The sequence below is a fragment of the Ammospiza nelsoni genome, chromosome 6, assembly GCF_027579445.1.
Source record: "Ammospiza nelsoni isolate bAmmNel1 chromosome 6, bAmmNel1.pri, whole genome shotgun sequence".
Lineage (NCBI taxonomy): Eukaryota > Metazoa > Chordata > Aves > Passeriformes > Passerellidae > Ammospiza > Ammospiza nelsoni.
Window position 1 is genome coordinate 249,982 of NC_080638.1, and position 18,414 is coordinate 268,395.

Below are 18,414 nucleotides of genomic sequence, written 5' to 3' on the forward strand. Positions count from 1 at the left end.
GAAATTGCCATATCTATCTCTTCTATAGTAAAGAATGCATTAAAGAAATAGTCTCATGGAAAACAAAATTACTTGGAATGTAAATACTGGAATTTATGGAATGGAGATCCTTGGGTTCAGCTGAATTAAAGTCAGAAGCAGACCATGATCAGATCAAATATCAGATACAGTACATGGTGCATTCTGTGAAAATTGTATCATATTTCAGTCTTCTTACTCAATCCTATGTTTATGGATGATACACAAATTACTTATTATAGTGGTCTCTTCTTTTCCTGTCACAATTTTACGTAATTATTTCAGTACCACCACTCCTCCAGGCAGATATAATTGCACCAGGGATAATTTTATGTTCTGTTTCACCAGTAAGGAGATCCAGTGCAGAAGTCTACTACATAATTTTGATTCCTTCTTAAGAAATACTTTGGTAAGGTGGAGAAATCCAGTTAGCAAAAGGCATGGGTTTATACATTGCATGAAGCATAATTATACATTATGTTAACTGCATGAAAAAACACTCCAAGCTTCACCACAGGTTTATGACTATGACAAGTATATAGGAATATCTGAAAAACCATTTAAAGAAACCTGTGTCTACAATCACTCAGTAACTGATGAAGGTTTTGAAAGAGAAATTTGAAAACATTTTACTTTTCAAGAATGGAGTATTTTTGACCACATTTTTCTGAATGATACTATCCTATCTTGAATCTGAAAACTGCCCATATGCACAAGTAGCTCTTTTCTACTTCACTTTTCTGATTTGTATCTAAATATTTTTAACAACCATGTAGTTTTCTTGGTGAAAATTGTTATTCAAGGGAATAATAATCCCTTTGAGACAGAAAGAATCTATACTATTTTGATGAAGTCAAAAATAAGGGACATCTTAACAGCCACCACATTTTACATTTTTTGGCCAAGTTACATGAATAGCAACTTTGCCCCAGTCATCATTAGTGTGTGCTGTCATGGTTTTGTCAGTATCAGAATTAATTGTGGCTTTCCATAGTGCTCAGTTCATGGAATAAAGCAATGGTTAAGTATGGAATTTTTGAAAGGACTCTTACGATCAGCTTGAACTTGGATGACATAGCCCAGGGTCAAGGCCATCCTCTGCGAGTCAACTGTACTCAGAATTTTGGCAGCTGCAGTGCCCAGCAAAGGCTTCCCGTTGTATAAAGTGTAATATGTCAGTTCAGCTGGCTCCTTGGGTCCTGGAATACGCTGAATTTTGACCATCTTTAAGGGAAATAAATAAATTGAGGAGAGAAAGAGAAATAAACTGTGTTTGTGTTACACCACTGCAAAACTTGCCAGAAGCTATTTGGAGGCAGTGTCCACAGGGAGCACCTTCAAGACCGCCCACAAGCATAAGCTCCATGCAAATATCCTCATAGGATCAGAGTTTCTCCCCTTCAGAGCCCAGGCTATTAAATCAGTCAGAAAAACAACTAAAATTCTTCTTGAAAAAAAAATTAAACATAATCCTAAGGTAAAACCCTACACTAAGAAAAGCATGCAGCAAAGAGGAAAGGATCAAATTTTTAGACATTACAGTCCTCTGTAAAGGGGGAATTCTTATAATCTGTTCTAATACTGAAAACTCTACTTTATTGGCATATTGCAGTTGAAAATCAGCCTCCCATTTTCCTTCTATACTTATTATTTTTTGTCCCAGGTTGATAACAAAGGAATCATGCTTTTCCCATTTTATTCTGCAGAACACTGGCAGAATTTTTCCATTGTACATCTACCTTTTCTGAGAGTGGAGAAAATGTCAGATATTTCTAATGTTGAGAAGAAAAAGGAGTTTTATGATTCTTCTCCATTATGCTATGGACAAAAATTTTACAAAGGTTCACACTTCTGGCAAGTAAAATGTGTTCCTTCTTTTAAATTCTTTCAGTGGAACAACACAAAGAATTGTGTGGGCAAATGGGAAATGCAATCACTTGGGTTTATACCTTACAATAAACAATTCTTGGAAAACAATTTAATTATTTTTTTAAAAATAACTAATTTTTGAAGATTGAAGAAGAAATCTTTTAATTGCCCACAGCATCATTTGGCTTAATGGTGAGAAAACAAAACATGATCAGTTCAAAATACTGAATGAAAAATGCTGTAAAGAAGAGAAAGATGATTAATAAATTACTCAGTCTCAAGTCTCTACTTCATAGCATGATCTGCGGCCACATGATTTGATGACTAACCCTGTATAAATAAAGGCTGCCTCTTACATTTTTTTCCAACAAAAAGAAAAAAAAAAAAAAGAAATTCTAGCTTTGAGTTACCTAGGAAACTTTTATCAAGAAAAAAGAACTTGGAACTCTTCATTATGCTGAATACGCTAAAATATGTACTTTGTACCAATCCTCATAGCAACCAGAGAGAAAATATTTATGAACACTGATTAACTAATGATGATTTCTGGAGGATGACAGGCATGCCAACATGGCTGGCTGCAAAAAAAGGCACCATCAGCAGTGCCAGGCATTCTGCATTGATACCCATGAGAAATACAGGAAATTTCAGCCTAGAAATTCAGTTAGGCATGTCTTTTACAGGAACTGAAGCAGGACCGATGCAAGCCAAGCACGTTTTTTCCACACACTGAGCACCTGCACAGTGTAGCTGCCCACGGTGGTGGCACGTCTGAAGCGCCTTCCCTGCTGGTGGGACATCATGAACAGCGGGGCCAAGCGCTGCTCCATCAGCCTGGCAAAGCTCTGGTTGTTGAGCCCCAGCAAAGCAATATCCACCCCTTGGATCACTGTGGGAACACAGAAAAAACACAGATCAGCACTTCATGCACCCACAGGAGAAGTAACACGTGGTCTGTGGGACAGTTTGGGACAGGGAAGTGCAGACTAACTTGGAAATGAAACACCTGGACACTGTTATCCCCTCTCAGTAATTCCCTGTAAGGATATAATACACTTCTGTTTCAGCCGCTGCACAGCTCATCTCAGATAATAGCAAAATACCATTTCTAGGCCTTCAGTTTACTACTCTGTGATCTTCAATGTAAAAATTAGGTTCAAGCCTATTTGAGAGCTGCTAGATTTATGCTTACTGCCAGATGCTCCTGTTAACTAGTTTCTATCCTGAGGATTTGAGCTCTGAAGTTTCAATTTTGTACAGTCTCAAACAAGATATCCTGTCTAAAAGCACTGAAACCTCAATAAACATTTCTGAAGTATAAATGAAGGCATCTGAAGTATAAATCAATGCAAGATTTAAAAGACACTGGATTCTAAAGTTCAAAAAAAGTGATATGACATGCAGATTCATTTCATACATATGTATGGGTTTTTTAGCATTATTTCAAAAAAGTCTTCTGGGACCAACAGGATCTTTTTGAAAACAGAGTTTCTATTGCAATATCAATAATAATCCATCACAGCAAGTGCACAGAGGCAAGAAATGGAGTATCAGGTTCACAGGTTCCATACTGGGAAGAGCTGCACTACTCCCTTCAGAAGATCATCATCTCTGCATAAACTTATGTTTTATTTTAAATTTATGAAAAGATGGAACTGGTACCAAGCCTATTTCATGTCAGAGCCCTTTGCTCTTGCTCTCCTGAGCATTAAACAATTCCAGGTACAGACACACCAGCTAGAAAGGCTTTGGTATCACTCAAAGATGTCTGAGGGAAAGGGTCTCTTTCTTGCCCAGTTATCATTTCTGAAGTCAAAATGATTGTGCATGAGAAGGTGGCACCTGTGAAATAACTTGATAAAAGAAGTGGTTTGAAGCCTAAGAGCTTCAAGTGAAAGATGCAAAAAATCTCTACACCCAGATAGTCAGCAAATCATAACAAAGTTCCTTGGTGTAACGCCTCACCTCTGCTGCTGGGTTATGTCTCTGTGTCCTTTTTGATTTCAGATTTAAATCCATGTCCAAGGATATTAAATAAATAAATAAATAAATAAATAAATAAATAAATAAATAAATAAATAGTCTGTTTGTGTCTCAAAACTCTTGGAAAATAATGCTGCTCTCGGAACTGTTTCAACCAAAGTGCTATAAATTCTGAGCTGGGTGTTGCTTGCTGGAGATGTCACTGCTCAAGATGATCTATCACTTATGCCACAGAGTGACTGTAAGTGCATCTGCCCAGCTGAAGGCGGGTTCAGTGGGCAGCCACTTATTCTGTGTAAAATTACTGCACTGCTGTGTTGATATAAATGAGCACTAAAAATTATTACCTGGAGTGCCTGGAGGAGGGAAGGACATTAGAAAGTACCTGTTATCACCCAGTAGTCTCTAGTTGATTCCGAGACATCAAGGTTTGGATACTCCAAAGCTTTAAAAATAGAAGAGTAAATTATGTCATAATATTCCAACATCCTACACATTATGCATAACAAAACTGGCTACCCTGACAACAGTAAACAAAATTGAACCATGGCCCAAGAGGAGATCTAGAGCGTAATTTTCAGGGTTACAGTTTCTCTTCTGTCTGACAAAGAACACCAAGTGTAAACAAAAGAAGCCCTGCCATACAAAGTAGAACATATATCTCCTGTTGCCAAAATACGGCTGGGACAGAGTCTGGGATGAAGCCCAGGAATGCCCAGAACCAAGAAAGACAGGTAATAGGTGTTGTATTCATCTCTGCTGCTTTCTGCCCTGCAGAAAACCAGATGAGATTGCATGATGATTCTGTGATTGATCCTTATGTAGCCTAGAATATAGTTTCAGCTTAAAATAACATGAAAATATGCCAGGGTCAGACTCCACATGGACTGCAAACAAGACTAACAAAACTGTGAGCACACCTTGGAGTGTGGTGCTCTCTCACTGTGCACCATTTAAGGTATTACAACCATATGTATCTGCATCTGTGAGAAACGGATATTTGCTGCTGTGATGCCTTTTGTTAGCTCCTTCATCTCCAAAGTGCATGAGGCTGTAAAGCTCAATATGCTGCTAATTCATTCCACAGCTCAGCGTTTGTTCAATTGATGAATACCAGGAACTTAATTCAGAAAACAACCATGCTCTGCACGTTGATAGGCTGCTACTGAGTCACCTTAATTTTTAAACCCCAAAGTGGCTCAGAATAGTAAACATTGTAAGGGAATTGATTACACACAGTAGCTGCTTTTGAGGAGGATTTCACAGCGTGCCCTGAGCTGTGCATTTCCAGGACAGACTGCAAAGGCTCTGGAGGAGCCTACTGGGAAATAACATGCTTGGAGAACAACCTCAATATTTGTTTGATAAACTGAGACAACTACACTGCCACATGAATAAGCATCAAACACTCTTCAAAGGAAACATTTTCCAGACACGCTCTCAGTCTGGAGCCGTAAACACCGCGCGTGCATTAAGTTCATAAGTTTGCAGTGCAGCTGATACACTGGGAATAAAACCAAGAGCTCCAAAATGAAATATAAGCCATTAGTTGGTAAAGAAACACTAGCTAAAGACTTCATCAGGTCTGTTCATCATGTGTGGGGATCAGCAGACAACTGCAGTACCACATAAGACTTGCTGTGTGACGAATGGCTTGCACAGCTCCTGACTACCAAGCATGTGCTTGTACTGCCTGAGAAGCACCACAATCCTCCTCCTATGCAACAGGCCTATTTTGGAGGCCAAACACTTGAACTGAGCACGGCCAGCACCAAAACTTCCTCCTGAAAGCTCCTGGATGGCCCATGAAGACATGTCCTGCACACCAGCCATCAAAAAGGAGCCTCTCTATTGAGGAATGGGGGACATCCCTTCTAGGTCCATGACCACATCCTTTACCAACAGCCTCCCTCCCTCTGCCTCCCCTCGCCTGTGGAAAGACTTTATGAAAACACAAGCCCACTGTCAGAACTCTGGATGCTGAGAATTTTAGACTTACTGTGCAGACAGAATCTGACCCCCAGGAGATCACTGTATTTGACCTGAGGCTGTGGAGAAGGCTTCCAAATTCAAATGATAGAACTGGGATTATGGGTGTGTAGTTTGACTGGAAGTGTGCAATATCAAGTGGTGAAAAACTTAGAGTTTAGGGTTTTAGAAGATGGTATGTATCTCTTACCCTGTGATGCAAACTCAGATTCAGAAGTGTACCAACACAGTGCAAGAACTTACAGGGCAGTTTCACCTATTTGTTTCCAAATATTGTAATTTGATAGGTAACGCCTCAAGAAGGACATCCAAACCTCCTTTCCCAAAGATTTGCACAGCCACCTAAGCTAGGTGTGATTCCTGACTGCCTCACAGCAAAGAGACCACTTATCCCACAGAAAGCTCATTCTGCAAGTCACTGGTGAACTGCACCATGTAATTTCCCTGCTGTTGGGCTGTTTGCAAAAAAAATGGATTGACAAAAAAAAAAAAAAAGGTAATTTGTGTTTTCCTCAGTGCTCACTTTCCAACAGTGTGCTTCTGCATGTACCCAGCATGTCTCTTCTCACTCCCAGAAAATACAGAATCCAGTCTGCAGCAAGCTTAATATCACACATCTCATTAACAAGCAGATTAAACAGAACTCCCCATAATCAAGTGTCTTGTCCCTTTAATCATTTTAAAGAAATCAACAGGCAGTCAGAGAGCACATGCACACACGGGCTGCCCACACAATTGTCTCCAGCTCTTTGTACCTCAGAGCCTTCATAGGAACTGGAACTCAGGAAAACCATTGATGCCAAAGTGCTCAGACCACGTGTAAACTGAGGATGCAGGTCTCAGCAAATGCATCAACAGCTTTTTAAAATAGAAGCACAGGTGGAGCTCACCCCACTACCCAAATACACAGTCACAGCCTGATTCCAGCCCTGGAGCAACCACCAGGGCTGAGGAATCCCCTGAAGCAAAGGGCTTTGCTGAAGCTAAAGCTCATTCAGCGCTGTGCTAAGCACTCCTGAAATGAAGACTTTGGGACCTTTTGTGCTTTGCTTTTCACAAAACTACAATTTTATTTTGTTTGTAACCTAGCACAGGAATTTTTTTTGTTAGTGACAGAGTATATATGTTTTTTCCTTTGCTTTTTGCCAGTGTTGCTAAAAGCCAAAATAAACACTGAACCCAGGGGAAAAAAATAATCTAATTCTCCCTCTCCCCCTTTCTTTTGTAACAAAATACAGTTTAAAAAGTTAGCTGAAAAAGCTACCTACAATCCCTGAGCTTGACAACAAAGCCAAATTCTGGTGCTGGCTAATCTTGATGGTGGGAAGCACATACTTACATTCAGCAATGGTGAGAGGTGGGTAGGTGAGGTAGAAACCCACCAGCTCAGCTGACAGCTGATTAAGAAGGTTGCTGGAAATAGTGCCATTTAGAGTTGTGCTTTGATTTTTCACTACATAAAACAGAGTGACAGCTTGGGAGACATTGGAGGTGTTCAAAATCTGAAACAGAGGCAAAACATAATGTGTTGCTGTGGTTTAGCTCATTATTAAAAAAAAAACCAAAACAAACAAACAAACAAAAAAAAAAAAAAAAAACAGAAAAAAAAAAAAAAAAACCACAAACCACCAAGGCAATGCAAAGAAACTGGGGAAATGTTAACCTGAAGAATGGATTAGCTACATCTCATCCAACTTGACTTGTGTGATACTTTAATCCCTGCTTTAGCACTTGCAGGGTTCCTGGAGGACAGCAGCAGGCAGAAAAGGTGCAGCCAGGACTGAAAATGTTTTCCCCTGTTTTTACCAGGGAATGTGGGATGAGGGAGAGGAGGCTTATCAGAAAAACCATTCAGTGCTTGATGCAGACAAATTGTGTTGTTTATCTTGCTGTCTTTGCTGCCTTCCTACTGCTGGTTTATAGACCCACACATTTTTCATATGAAATTAAGGGATATCATATCTTTGTGTTCCTAACATCATATGAATCTCTGTGCTCCTCCCCACTCTAGCTCAGTGCCAGTCTCTTGCTGAGCCCCAATCTGATTACTATGTTTTGAGGACCAATTCCATTCAGCAAGTACTGGATGAGATTCTCCAACACCAGGAACAAAACCCACATGTTTTCTTGAAAAACTTATGCCCAAGGGCAAGAGGGGTGGGGTTATTTGGCTACTGATAGGTAGGCCTGACAGCATTCATAAATGTTATTTAAATGCCCCATTTTTATGGTATGGATCACCAAGTTAAAAGAAAAACCATGATACAAAATGAAGCATCAGAAGAGCCCAAGGTCAGACCAAAAGTCTGCCTAGCCAAAGTCCACCTACAAATGGCTGGAGCAGGGGGTTGGAGAATTAGCACAGGACAAGAGAAATAATGGCTCTCAACATGGTAAGATTATCCCATAGCTGTGTCAGAGCCATAAATCATATGCCTGGGTTTAAAAAGGGTTGATAACTTTTTATTCTATATCTTTGGCCAAATGTTTTTTGTAATTTCCTTTTTTTTTTCTCCAGTTACATCTGGACATCTTTATACACATTGTGTGAAAGGATGCTTCTTTTTATTTAAATTTGAGTAGTTTTGTTATGGGAAACTCCAAGTGGCAACTCCTGATTCACTACTGGCTGGAAAGCCATGGCCAATTTAATTTCTCCTTGCATGGAAGATGCTTCATGCCTTTTATCCACCTTCTCTCTATTCTCCTAAGGCAGCAATACCTTTTCTGAATTGGCTCTGTCTGCTCCAGAACTGTTCCCCAGTTTTCAATTAATCTAAAACTCTCATAGAGTATTTTGTTGCATGGACTTAGTCTTTAGCATGATACTGGAATAACTTCAAAAAAATGTATCATGAAGATCACACCCTTGAGCCTCTTACTTCCCAGCCTATATGTTGCCTCCAGGACCTCCATCCTATCTCTCCTTAAATTGGCAATATCCACAAAAACAGCCACTACCTTCTCCTAGGACTCTTTCCAAAATTGCTTAGGTGCTTTTTGAGATCTTCATAAAACTACTTCCACCACAAGCAAATCAGGTACCATGAAGTTCCCCTGAGAAACTTGATAATCCCTGGCAGGCCCTCTCTTGCCCTGTGCTTTGCTGCCTCTCTGAGCTCCACCACTTTGAGCTCAAGCTCACAAGAAACAGCACAAAAATAATTAGCAGAGCCCTGACAGCAAAATTTTCTCCTTCTGAGGAGCACAATCCATACACAGAGTTTTATCAAAAATCAAAAAAGATATCATAATATTGCCCAGAAGATCATTTCTCTAGTTCCAAAGTGTGGCATAGAATGTAGGAGTGTTGGCCCACTATACATATAAAGGTGTGTAAAAATTTGTAGTGAATTTGTGCCCATGGGTATGAAACTGAAGTGCATACCATGAGAAAGAAATCTATTCCATTACTTCAGATCTCAAAAACAACTGTGCCTAGCACCATTTCCATACCTGAATAGCTTCACTGAAAGCAACTAATGTGTCAGAATAACATGTTCAGTAAAAACATAAATTTGGAAGACTGTGTTTTTATAGTTGGAATTTCATTTATATGGCTGAAGTGCAAGCAGTAAAACTCCAATTCATGAAAAGCCTTCTATAAATCATGCATCTGTAAGTTTTCCTGCAATGCATAAATGATCTTATTGCAGATGAAAACATAAACTTCCTTCCACAGTGGTTAGCAAAGGCACTGTGCTGGAATAAAACATACACCTGGCAAAGAATAACCAGGAGGGATTGGCAACAAGCAAAGTACACAACACTGTACCTGAACAGTTAAGTTGTTGCTGGTGTTTAAGACCTTTCTTTCAGCATCCTGGAATGCTCTCTGGAGCCGCTGCTCCATGGTCTGAACAAATTTGCACGACTGAATGTTGTCTGTTTGACCCACAAACTGCAGCTCTGGAAAAAAGGAAGGCATTAGCATTTGGACAAAGTATTCTCGTTGCAGCACCAAGAACAAAATGATCAATTTACACATTAAGCAGGTGAAGATTATGCCACTTCAGGAACTGCACTAAATTAGCCTTAATTAAGACAAAATGTAAGAATTAAATTGCATTATTAGAGCTAATACTCTCCACAAACAAATGGAGATTGCTTCAGCAATGATATATAAGATGGTAAGGCCTGTTCACTGTGCATATACTAGCTCAGAGCCAGGCAATAATCAAAGTCATTCTAAAAACAAGTTATAATCTTAAATCTTGCAGGTCATCTGGTCCTGCAAAATATAATCAATCATAATATTGATTCTCATTCTGGTTTATTTTCACTCTAGAAAAAATGTACTTGTAACTGCCGTAAGTATGTGTATACAAATATTGTAAGCACACATGTAGGAAATATTTTTTTATCATTTAAGATATCATTTCAGAGCACTCTGCCCTCTTCTAATCTTACAGTGCCCCACAATTACTCTGCACTGGCATATCCCCTTGACGCTTTTTTGGGACTACCTAAAACCAGACAAAATTAAGGGAAAAAAATTGAAGGCCCTTCAGGTACATTTCAGGCAGACAAAGCCCCCCTCAGGGGCTACACCCGAAAACATGGATGACAAGTCTTGGGTTTCATACTTTTGTAAGTTTTGTCCATTTGCATATTGGGGGTTAATCTTCCAAATACAGCTTCAGGTAATGAAACCATTTACCCCAGGTTTGCTGCCCCCAACTCACTCTTGGGATCTGAGACAGTGAGATGTCCTTGATTCCCAGGCCTGGAGAGGAATTGTTCTGCCTGACCAATCTGGGAGAACAGTAGTAACACTCTATATAGAGTTTAGAGTTACACACTAAAGAATTACAGGGTCACAAATATATGAAAAATATAAAAGCTAATACCCTAAGGCATCACCCTCACAGCAGCGTCCACAGCCCTGGCAGCAGAGCCAAGCTCGGAGGTGCCCACAGGGATGTCCCTGATTCCCAGGCCTGAGAGGAATTGTTTTGCCCAACCAAACTGGGAGGTAGTTAACACTTTATATAGAGTTACACACTAAAGAATTGCAGGGTTACAAATATACAAAAAATACAAAAGCTAAAACCCTAAGGCATCACCCTCACAGCAGCTCCCTAGCAGCAGAGCTGAGCACAGGGGTGCCCACAGGGGTGTCCTTGATTCCCAGGCCTGGACAGGAATTGTTTTGCCTGACCAAACTGGGAGAACAGTAGCTAACACTCTGTATGGAGTTCAGAGTTGTACACTAAGGAATTGCAGGGTTAAAAATATACAAAAAATACAAAAGCTAATACCCTAAGGCATCACCCTCACAGCAGTGCTCTGGCAGCAGAGCCGAGCCCAGGGGTGCCCACAGGACACCTGACCCCACAGCAGAGCCTGTCCTGCTGCCACCCCCCTGCCCAGAGAGGGCACCACGGGCACACACCCAGCCCAGGCAGGTTTCCCTCACTCACCTGTCTTCAGCTGGAAGTGGTAGGCGGGCAGGGGCTGCCAGGGCAGGGCCAGGGCCACCAGGGCCTGCAGGTGTGGCACGTGCTGCTTCATGTCAGCCGAGGCGTTGGCCAGGCCGTAGGCCAGCAGCTTCTCGGCGACGGCAGCCGGCGTGAAAACCAGCCTGCCTTGTGTGACATAGTAACCCACGGTCAAGTTACTCGACTGCTCCAGGATTTCAACCTAAAACACACAGGGCAGCATGGTTTTTAATTTTTTTTTATTATTTTGCTCGCAGTTTGCAGAAAGCCAGGGCGCCAAGAATATTTCTGGGGTGTGCTGACCCCCAGGGGAGCACTGACTGACACTTATTCATGGAGAAAGTTTCCTAGACTTCAAGACAGACTGGAATCCACAAAAGTGTGAAATAGATTACAGAGAGAAGTGTAGGTGTATCACTTGGTGAGAAATTGAGGTTTTGGGATTTTTGGTATATTGTGGATGGAAGCAAGATGGAGGGCACAGGGTGTCATCCTGGGTTTCTTCTTCATGCTTCTTCTTCTTCATGGGTTTGGGTGGCTTTTTGTAATTGGGCAGAAAAGTCCCCATTGCAGCTCTTTAGGATTAGTTATTGGGTAAAAAGGGAAAATAATCTAGGTGTCAGTTCTTAATTGGATAGTTTAGTCTTAAAAGACCTTGTAACAAGAGACAGCCATTTTGTGCTTTGCTAATGAAAAAGCTGCCAAACTCATGGTTGTGAGACTGTTTTACTGATAAGAAATAATAAACCCCTGAGTATGAACATGAACTGTTGTCTTAAGTGCCTTCAATCCAGACCCAGAGAAACCAGCAGTTCAGATGCTGTTTGTGGATGTGACAGCCTGGTCAGAGAGTGAGAAAACTAGATAAGTTTCCCCAGAATCAGCCTGGGAGACTTTAGGGAGTTGAAGAAAAACAATGATATCCAATTATTAAAAACAACCTGCAGGTGTTGTTTTCCTAATGTCTGTTTTCTTGTTATTCTCATAAGATTGTTTATAAATGGGGGTGTCTTGTTAATTAGCCAATCAGGTGAAATGTATTGATTGGTTGAATGACCAATCAGGTCCACCTGTATCAGAACAGTGTATAAAACAGCATATAAAAGAAGTAAAGACGACTCTGTGTCATTTCTTACTAAACAATGACAGCGGTTTATGGGGTTTCTCACCCTGAATATCTGTCCCTGGCAAGGTTTTTATCCTGCAATCCTCTAGAAACCCTGTGGGATCAGTTAGTGTCATATCAGACATGGTGTGGATGTCGAGAACTAGTCAGAGAAGAAAGTCAGATAATCTTACCCAGGAATTGCTCTTTGAAGTTTTGGGAAAGTTCAGAGAAGGAATTAAAACAGTTCTTCATTTTGCAGCTGGTGTTGTTTTCACATAAGATATTTACAAGATGGTGGTGTGCCTAATTAGCCAATGGTGTGAGGGATGTTGATTGAGGACCAGTCAGGTCCACCTGTATCGTAACTGTCTACAAAAAGTGTGTGGTTTTTAATAAAATAACATTTTGCCTTCTGAGACTTTGGAGTCCATGTGTCACCTTATTCATCCATCCTCAATACAATAACGACAGACAGGGTATTAGCAGAGCTGCTCAGAGAGTTTTAGGCTCAGCCCATGCAGCATAGACTCCAAATTAAAGGAGTGCAGAACTGCTACCACAGCTGCAAAGCTCCAGGTCAGGCTGGCCCTTCACCCATGCACAGATACAGGGACATTTTACACATATGTGGAAAAACACAAAGAGCGTCTAGCTCTCACTCTGTGTCCAAACTTCACTGACTTTTTGAAAGACAAAAGTTTCCAATATTTGATTGGGCTGTCTCTTACCTCCTCCTGTACTGTCCCAGATGGTTAAGTCTATCAGCAGACCTATATGAGTGGAAATGCCAAACCACAAGAACGGACACACTGAGTCAAAACTCAAATCATGACCTGAGTTTTACCTCAAAATTCAGTATTTTCCAAAAAGCTTTAGCCCTGGAACTGGTTCTCCTCACTAAGTTTTAGCTGGTTTCCTCTGTTAGAAGAGGGCAGCTTCTCTCAATTTGTAGAAAGGTAGGGGACTAAACCTGGCAGTGTTTATTGCTGCTGCCAAGGAGCACACAATTCCCAAAGCAACTGACATCCTCCACACTTGCAGCAATATAGTGTGAGGACCAAAAACAACTTGGATAACCTCTGTTTTGAGGAAAATTACTTTTTTCCTTCCCAGAGGCTTGGACCCCACACAAACCCCAGCTTGAGTGCAGAGGAAGCTGTGCCTCAAGGAAAAGGGCTCTGGCAGCCCACCCAAGCCTGCTCCCACACACAGCAGTGCAGAGGTTCATGCAATTTAGCTGCAAAGTGATGAACACATCACCTCCATTTATTTTCAATAAAACATGCTTTCTCCCTGCTTGGGATTCTGGTTCCTGTGAAATTGCACCTGTCAGGTACTGGGTTTTCAGAGCAGGGAGCGGACTGACTGCACTGACATCCCATTTACAGCCATGCTCTTGCCATTGATCCAGGCTGAGCACAGCAGCACCTGGCTGCCCCTGAGCAGAAGTCACTCCTGAGCTGCAGGGGGAAGAGGAAGCTGCTGTCAGTAGTCATTTCCCAGAGCACACTAAAAACAAGTCCGCGTTTTTCTCTTCTTCATCATCAAATAAACCACTAAAAGCTTTGGAGTATTCCTGATATTTTTAGAGACCAGAGTAGGTGCCACCTCTGCCTGCTCTCCATAGGAAAATCTCAGAGCTCTCCTCCAAGAGGCTTCCTGCGTCCAGGGACACCACTGGAGCTGCAGGCAGCTGTGGTTCTTTGGTGGGAAAGCTGTTTTGGTGAAATTAAGCAGGGAAAGCCAAGCACGCTTACCTGAGCACTGACATTCTGGTTGAAAGCTTGTCTCAGCACTTGGTTGAGGCCTTTTCTCACACTCTCCCTGAAGGCATTGCTGATCATCATCCTCCTTGTGTTCAGAAACAGAACTGTGGAGCAACAAAAGCCACAGGGTGGTTTGACACATCGCCACGCTCTTGTTTGCTTTCTTTAATTGTTTTTCATTGGGCTGGCTGTGCAGGGATCATCAAAGCAGCCTGGATTAGCAGCAGCTCCAAAGACAAGAACTGCAAGGGCTCAGCAGCTCCTGAGTTCCCTATTCATCCCATGGCAATAGCCCATTGTTTCTATGATTCCAGAGCAAGGTCTAACAAATACAATTTCATTAGCAGCAACAACAAGGCTTTGCCATGCTGCCTCTCCAAGGAGGCATGAGGCCACTCACTGCCTGAGGACAGACTGGCACAGCATTCCCAGGGGACTGAGCCAGAGCTGCACAGGCAGGCTTCACGTCTTCATGGCCACAGTTATATAAAGTAAATCTGCTGCTCCACTGCTGCAATTATTTTCTATTTAGAAAGCATCTCTATGCTTTCTTTAATAAAACTATCACTATCTTCTTATTTTTCTCCTATAATTTTCAGGAAGATCTTTTTAGCTGTGCTTGAGTGCTTTCAATCATATACTGTACACAAGCTACTTTTATCTTTAGAAAGAGCTATTGTACTCATCATGCTACCAATGAGGATATTTAGCAGCTAACAAACACACCTCAGGTCCAAAAGCTGCTTATTTCACTGTAGCCTGCATCATGCAAGGTCACAATCTCTTTTCTGCACCTATTCTTTGCTGAGATCTCCCAGACACACACATCTTCTGGTGCTGTGCTGCCACAAGGAGTCCATGAGGAGCCTGGGCAAGGTACCTCTCCAGGCCCCTTTAATTCAGAGTTCTTACAGCTAAGGAGAAGATGCCCATGAAAAAGCAGCCAGAGCCAGAAGCAGCACTGTTCACATAGAAAACTCAAAATCCTCCCATTTCAAAGTGTGCAACTCTAAATGCTAAACATAATTTTCAAATGGATCTGTACTGATAGAATAAGGTGTTCATACTAGAACAGAATTAGGGTTTTGTGGATAAACAGGGCTGAGGACCAAGGCAGGTCACTGCACTGTCCTCTCCAGCAGCACAGACTCCTCACTGCAAAGCAGGCACCAAACCATCCCAGCTTACAGGGCTGTCCCACCACTGCAGGTGGTCCCACAGTGACCCCTGAATCCACAGCACCTGATCTCACCACTTCATTTGACACACTCATGTCAAAACCCAGCCACAAGCAAAGCCAACACCATTTCCAACTAACAACCCTGCCCGTACCCATCTGATTCACCAGCACAGCGGATCAATCACTGCTGCCCCACATTCCTGGACACTGGGGTGTGTGTCTCACACCTCACAGACACAAGGGAGCCCTTCAGCAGAGGCTGCACGTACCTGTTTTCACCATCATGTTGGCAGAGAGCCGGCAATCCAGGGAGGGAGCTGCCGTCATGTTAGCGAAAGCAGCGGCTGCCGTGGCGCCGGGAGGAGCAGGGCTGAGTTCCACGGCAGGAGGGGGGAGCCTAGTTGTTTTCGCTGATGCTGTAATAGATGTCAAAGCTGCTGTCATTGTCAGTGGGGATGGGGTTGGCCTTTTGGTGATGTCTGAGCTCGGGAACTTCTGGGTGTCAGTTACTGTTGTTTCTATCTGCCTTGGTACATGGGCTGTGGGTGCGAGTGTGGAAGCTGTGGCCGTGCTGCTCTTGGGGGTTATGAGCAGAGCTGGCGTGTCCAGAGGTGAGGCAGTCACATTTCTTGTTGCAAAAGGAAAATCTGCCTGTGTTCCTACTGAGCTTGGATCCAGCGCCAGTTTTGTGGCAGTGTTATTTTTTGTTAGTGTCAGGATCGGTGTGCTTAAAGCCATCACGGATGGCAAAGGGGTGTTTTCAGTGCCTAGAGAAAAGAAGGAAGAAGCTGGCACTGGTGAAGCTGGAGATGATTTTCTTGTTAGTGGTTTTGCTTCTGAAGTTTCTACTGTAGGTATTGCACCAGAAGATACTCCAGATAACACTGCAAGAACAGAATGGGTAAAGTTGGTTGTTGGCAAAAAAGGAGACTCTATCTGTGTTGGTGATGCATGGACAGAAGTTATGATGACTTGACTGCGGAGCACTGGTGGTAGGGGTTTGCAATGGGATGCCCTTGGTAGCTTTATTAGATATGTTATTTAGATCTAGACTATGACTTGTAGCACTTGTGTCCCACTCCTCCTCACTGAATGTGGCTGGATATTTATCAGCCATAAAGAAATAACCAGGGGACTCAACTGGTTGTCTGCAAATTCCAGAAAATTCCCAGAACCAGTGTCTTCTCAGATTAAACTATTCAAGAGAGTTGGGAGAGAGTTGAGCCTTCTTAACCAGAAGGCTTGGTGACAGGGAAGGAGTACTAGGCTGGCAGTGTGCTGAGGGTGACACTGCTTCTGTTTGGGGCTGAAGTAGTCAAGCTGCCAGTGAGCTGAAAAACCAACACTGCTGCTGTGCCTGTTTCCATCAGTAATCTTTCCAGCATCATTTGTTTGGGATTCTAGAGAGCTAGGGAGAGCACCTGTAGCATTAACAGGAGGCACATGGAAATGGAGAGGGTTCTTTCTCACGTATACTGATAGGAACTTCTCCAACACGGAAGAAATCAGCAATGTTTTCGGCCGTGTTTCCATGCTTTTTTTTGCAGAGTGTCAGGCATTGTCAATGCAATAGCGATGGATGAATACTGAACGGGAGATGTTTTCAGTGCAAGAGCATCTACATCAAATTCTGAAAAGTTATTCTTTTCAGGAAAGGGTAAATCTGAAATGTTTTGACTATAGGATGTATATGTATAATTTGCTGAAGGGGTGGAGAAGAGAGGCTGCTGATTTGTATTAATTTTGTTTTGCAGACTTGACACTACTGAGTATGGTGCATAGCACTCATCTTCCAATGGAAAACTACTTGGAGCAACTTCCCTTTTTTCCTTTCAGACTGAAGTTTTTACTGAAGGAATAGTAATGCCAGCTGCAGACAGCAACGCTTTATTGGTCCACATAGAAGCTGAAGTTACAACTTCAGGAAGGCTGGCAGGATCTAAATTGCTTTCAGAGCCTGCATTCAAAATCCTGGAAGAGCCACAACTGTGGCTGCCCATCACTGTTGTCAAGGAAACAATGATGGCAGTGTACCCCATGCTGGAGGCATGATAGAGGCCAGTGGCTTTTTATCGACTGAATGCAAAGCCTGACCAGAGGTTAAATTATTTAAAGTTCTTGGAGATGAATATTCTGCGTGTGGGTTCACATGAGTGGTTATTCCCATCCTTCTGTCTTCATTTGCAGTTACATCTGAACTTTCTGCATCTCCAGGTGGAAGATGTGCAGTCACAAAAGCAGTAGTGGCAGAAGTATTTGTGATAGCAGGTTCATGTTTGGAAAGGCATACAGGGGAAGTAATTAATGGCACTGCAGCTAGATCAAGAGTCATCATGGCCATCTCCAAAACAGTGTCTAGTATCCTTGATCCTGTGAGAAGTACACAGATTTGGATACCTGGAGAAACTTTGAGAAGCTGAGTTCCATAACACAGAACATCATTAGCATTAAAGTTCATGGACATCTTTGCTGTCACTCCTTTGGTGAAAGGCTGTTGAGCTGTCCTTGCCACAGGAAAGCCACCAGGATTTGGGAGAGCAGGGCCGACGCAGCTGGGAGTCTCATGCTATTTGCCTGCTAAGTTCCATCAGTCCAATTTCTGCAAAATTCTGATTCAGAGGCAGCAGGAGGAGGGATCTGCAGCCTGTCCTGGTTGGCTGCTGCCACCCTGGGACTGGCTGTGCGTGCTGCCCCAGTAAACACCTCGTTTGTCTCCATTAGCAAGGGAGACCTTGGGCTTGTTGGAGAGGAGTGTGCTGCATTTCTAAAGAGAAAATCTGTTTTGCTTCTAAATTCTCCTACTGGCAGCACTGCACTGCGAGCGTGCTTTGCATCTGGAAAAAGCGATATTGGCAGTAAAAGGGAGAACTCTGTGCTCAGCTAGAGACCTCAGCCGAGCTCTTGGAGGCTGATGACATGAAAGGTGCAGGGTGAGAGGCTGTAGTGGAATTATTCAGTGCTGTGAAAGACTGAGGGTGACTCATTGGCGGTGTTGGATGTGGAGTACCCGCAGCATGGAAGACTGATGTGGGAACAGCTGCTTTATCCTGAAAAACTGAT

At 42.5% G+C, this 18,414-nt stretch overlaps 1 protein-coding gene across 1 annotated transcript in view; it reads right to left on the reverse strand.

Annotated features, from left to right (window-relative positions):
- The window catches only part of KIAA1549L (KIAA1549 like), a gene marked incomplete at its 5' end in the record, with an annotated part of 134,513 nt that overhangs the window by 57,776 nt on the left and 58,323 nt on the right, over window positions 1–18,414 (reverse strand). Inside the window, 8 exons of the mRNA XM_059474302.1 lie at window positions 1,071–1,242; window positions 2,625–2,776; window positions 4,256–4,315; window positions 7,199–7,361; window positions 9,635–9,768; window positions 11,283–11,502; window positions 14,166–14,278; window positions 15,624–16,238. Of these exons, the coding sequence (XP_059330285.1) occupies window positions 1,071–1,242; window positions 2,625–2,776; window positions 4,256–4,315; window positions 7,199–7,361; window positions 9,635–9,768; window positions 11,283–11,502; window positions 14,166–14,278; window positions 15,624–16,238 (1,629 nt within the window). The remainder of the gene's footprint in view (window positions 1–1,070; window positions 1,243–2,624; window positions 2,777–4,255; window positions 4,316–7,198; window positions 7,362–9,634; window positions 9,769–11,282; window positions 11,503–14,165; window positions 14,279–15,623; window positions 16,239–18,414) is intronic.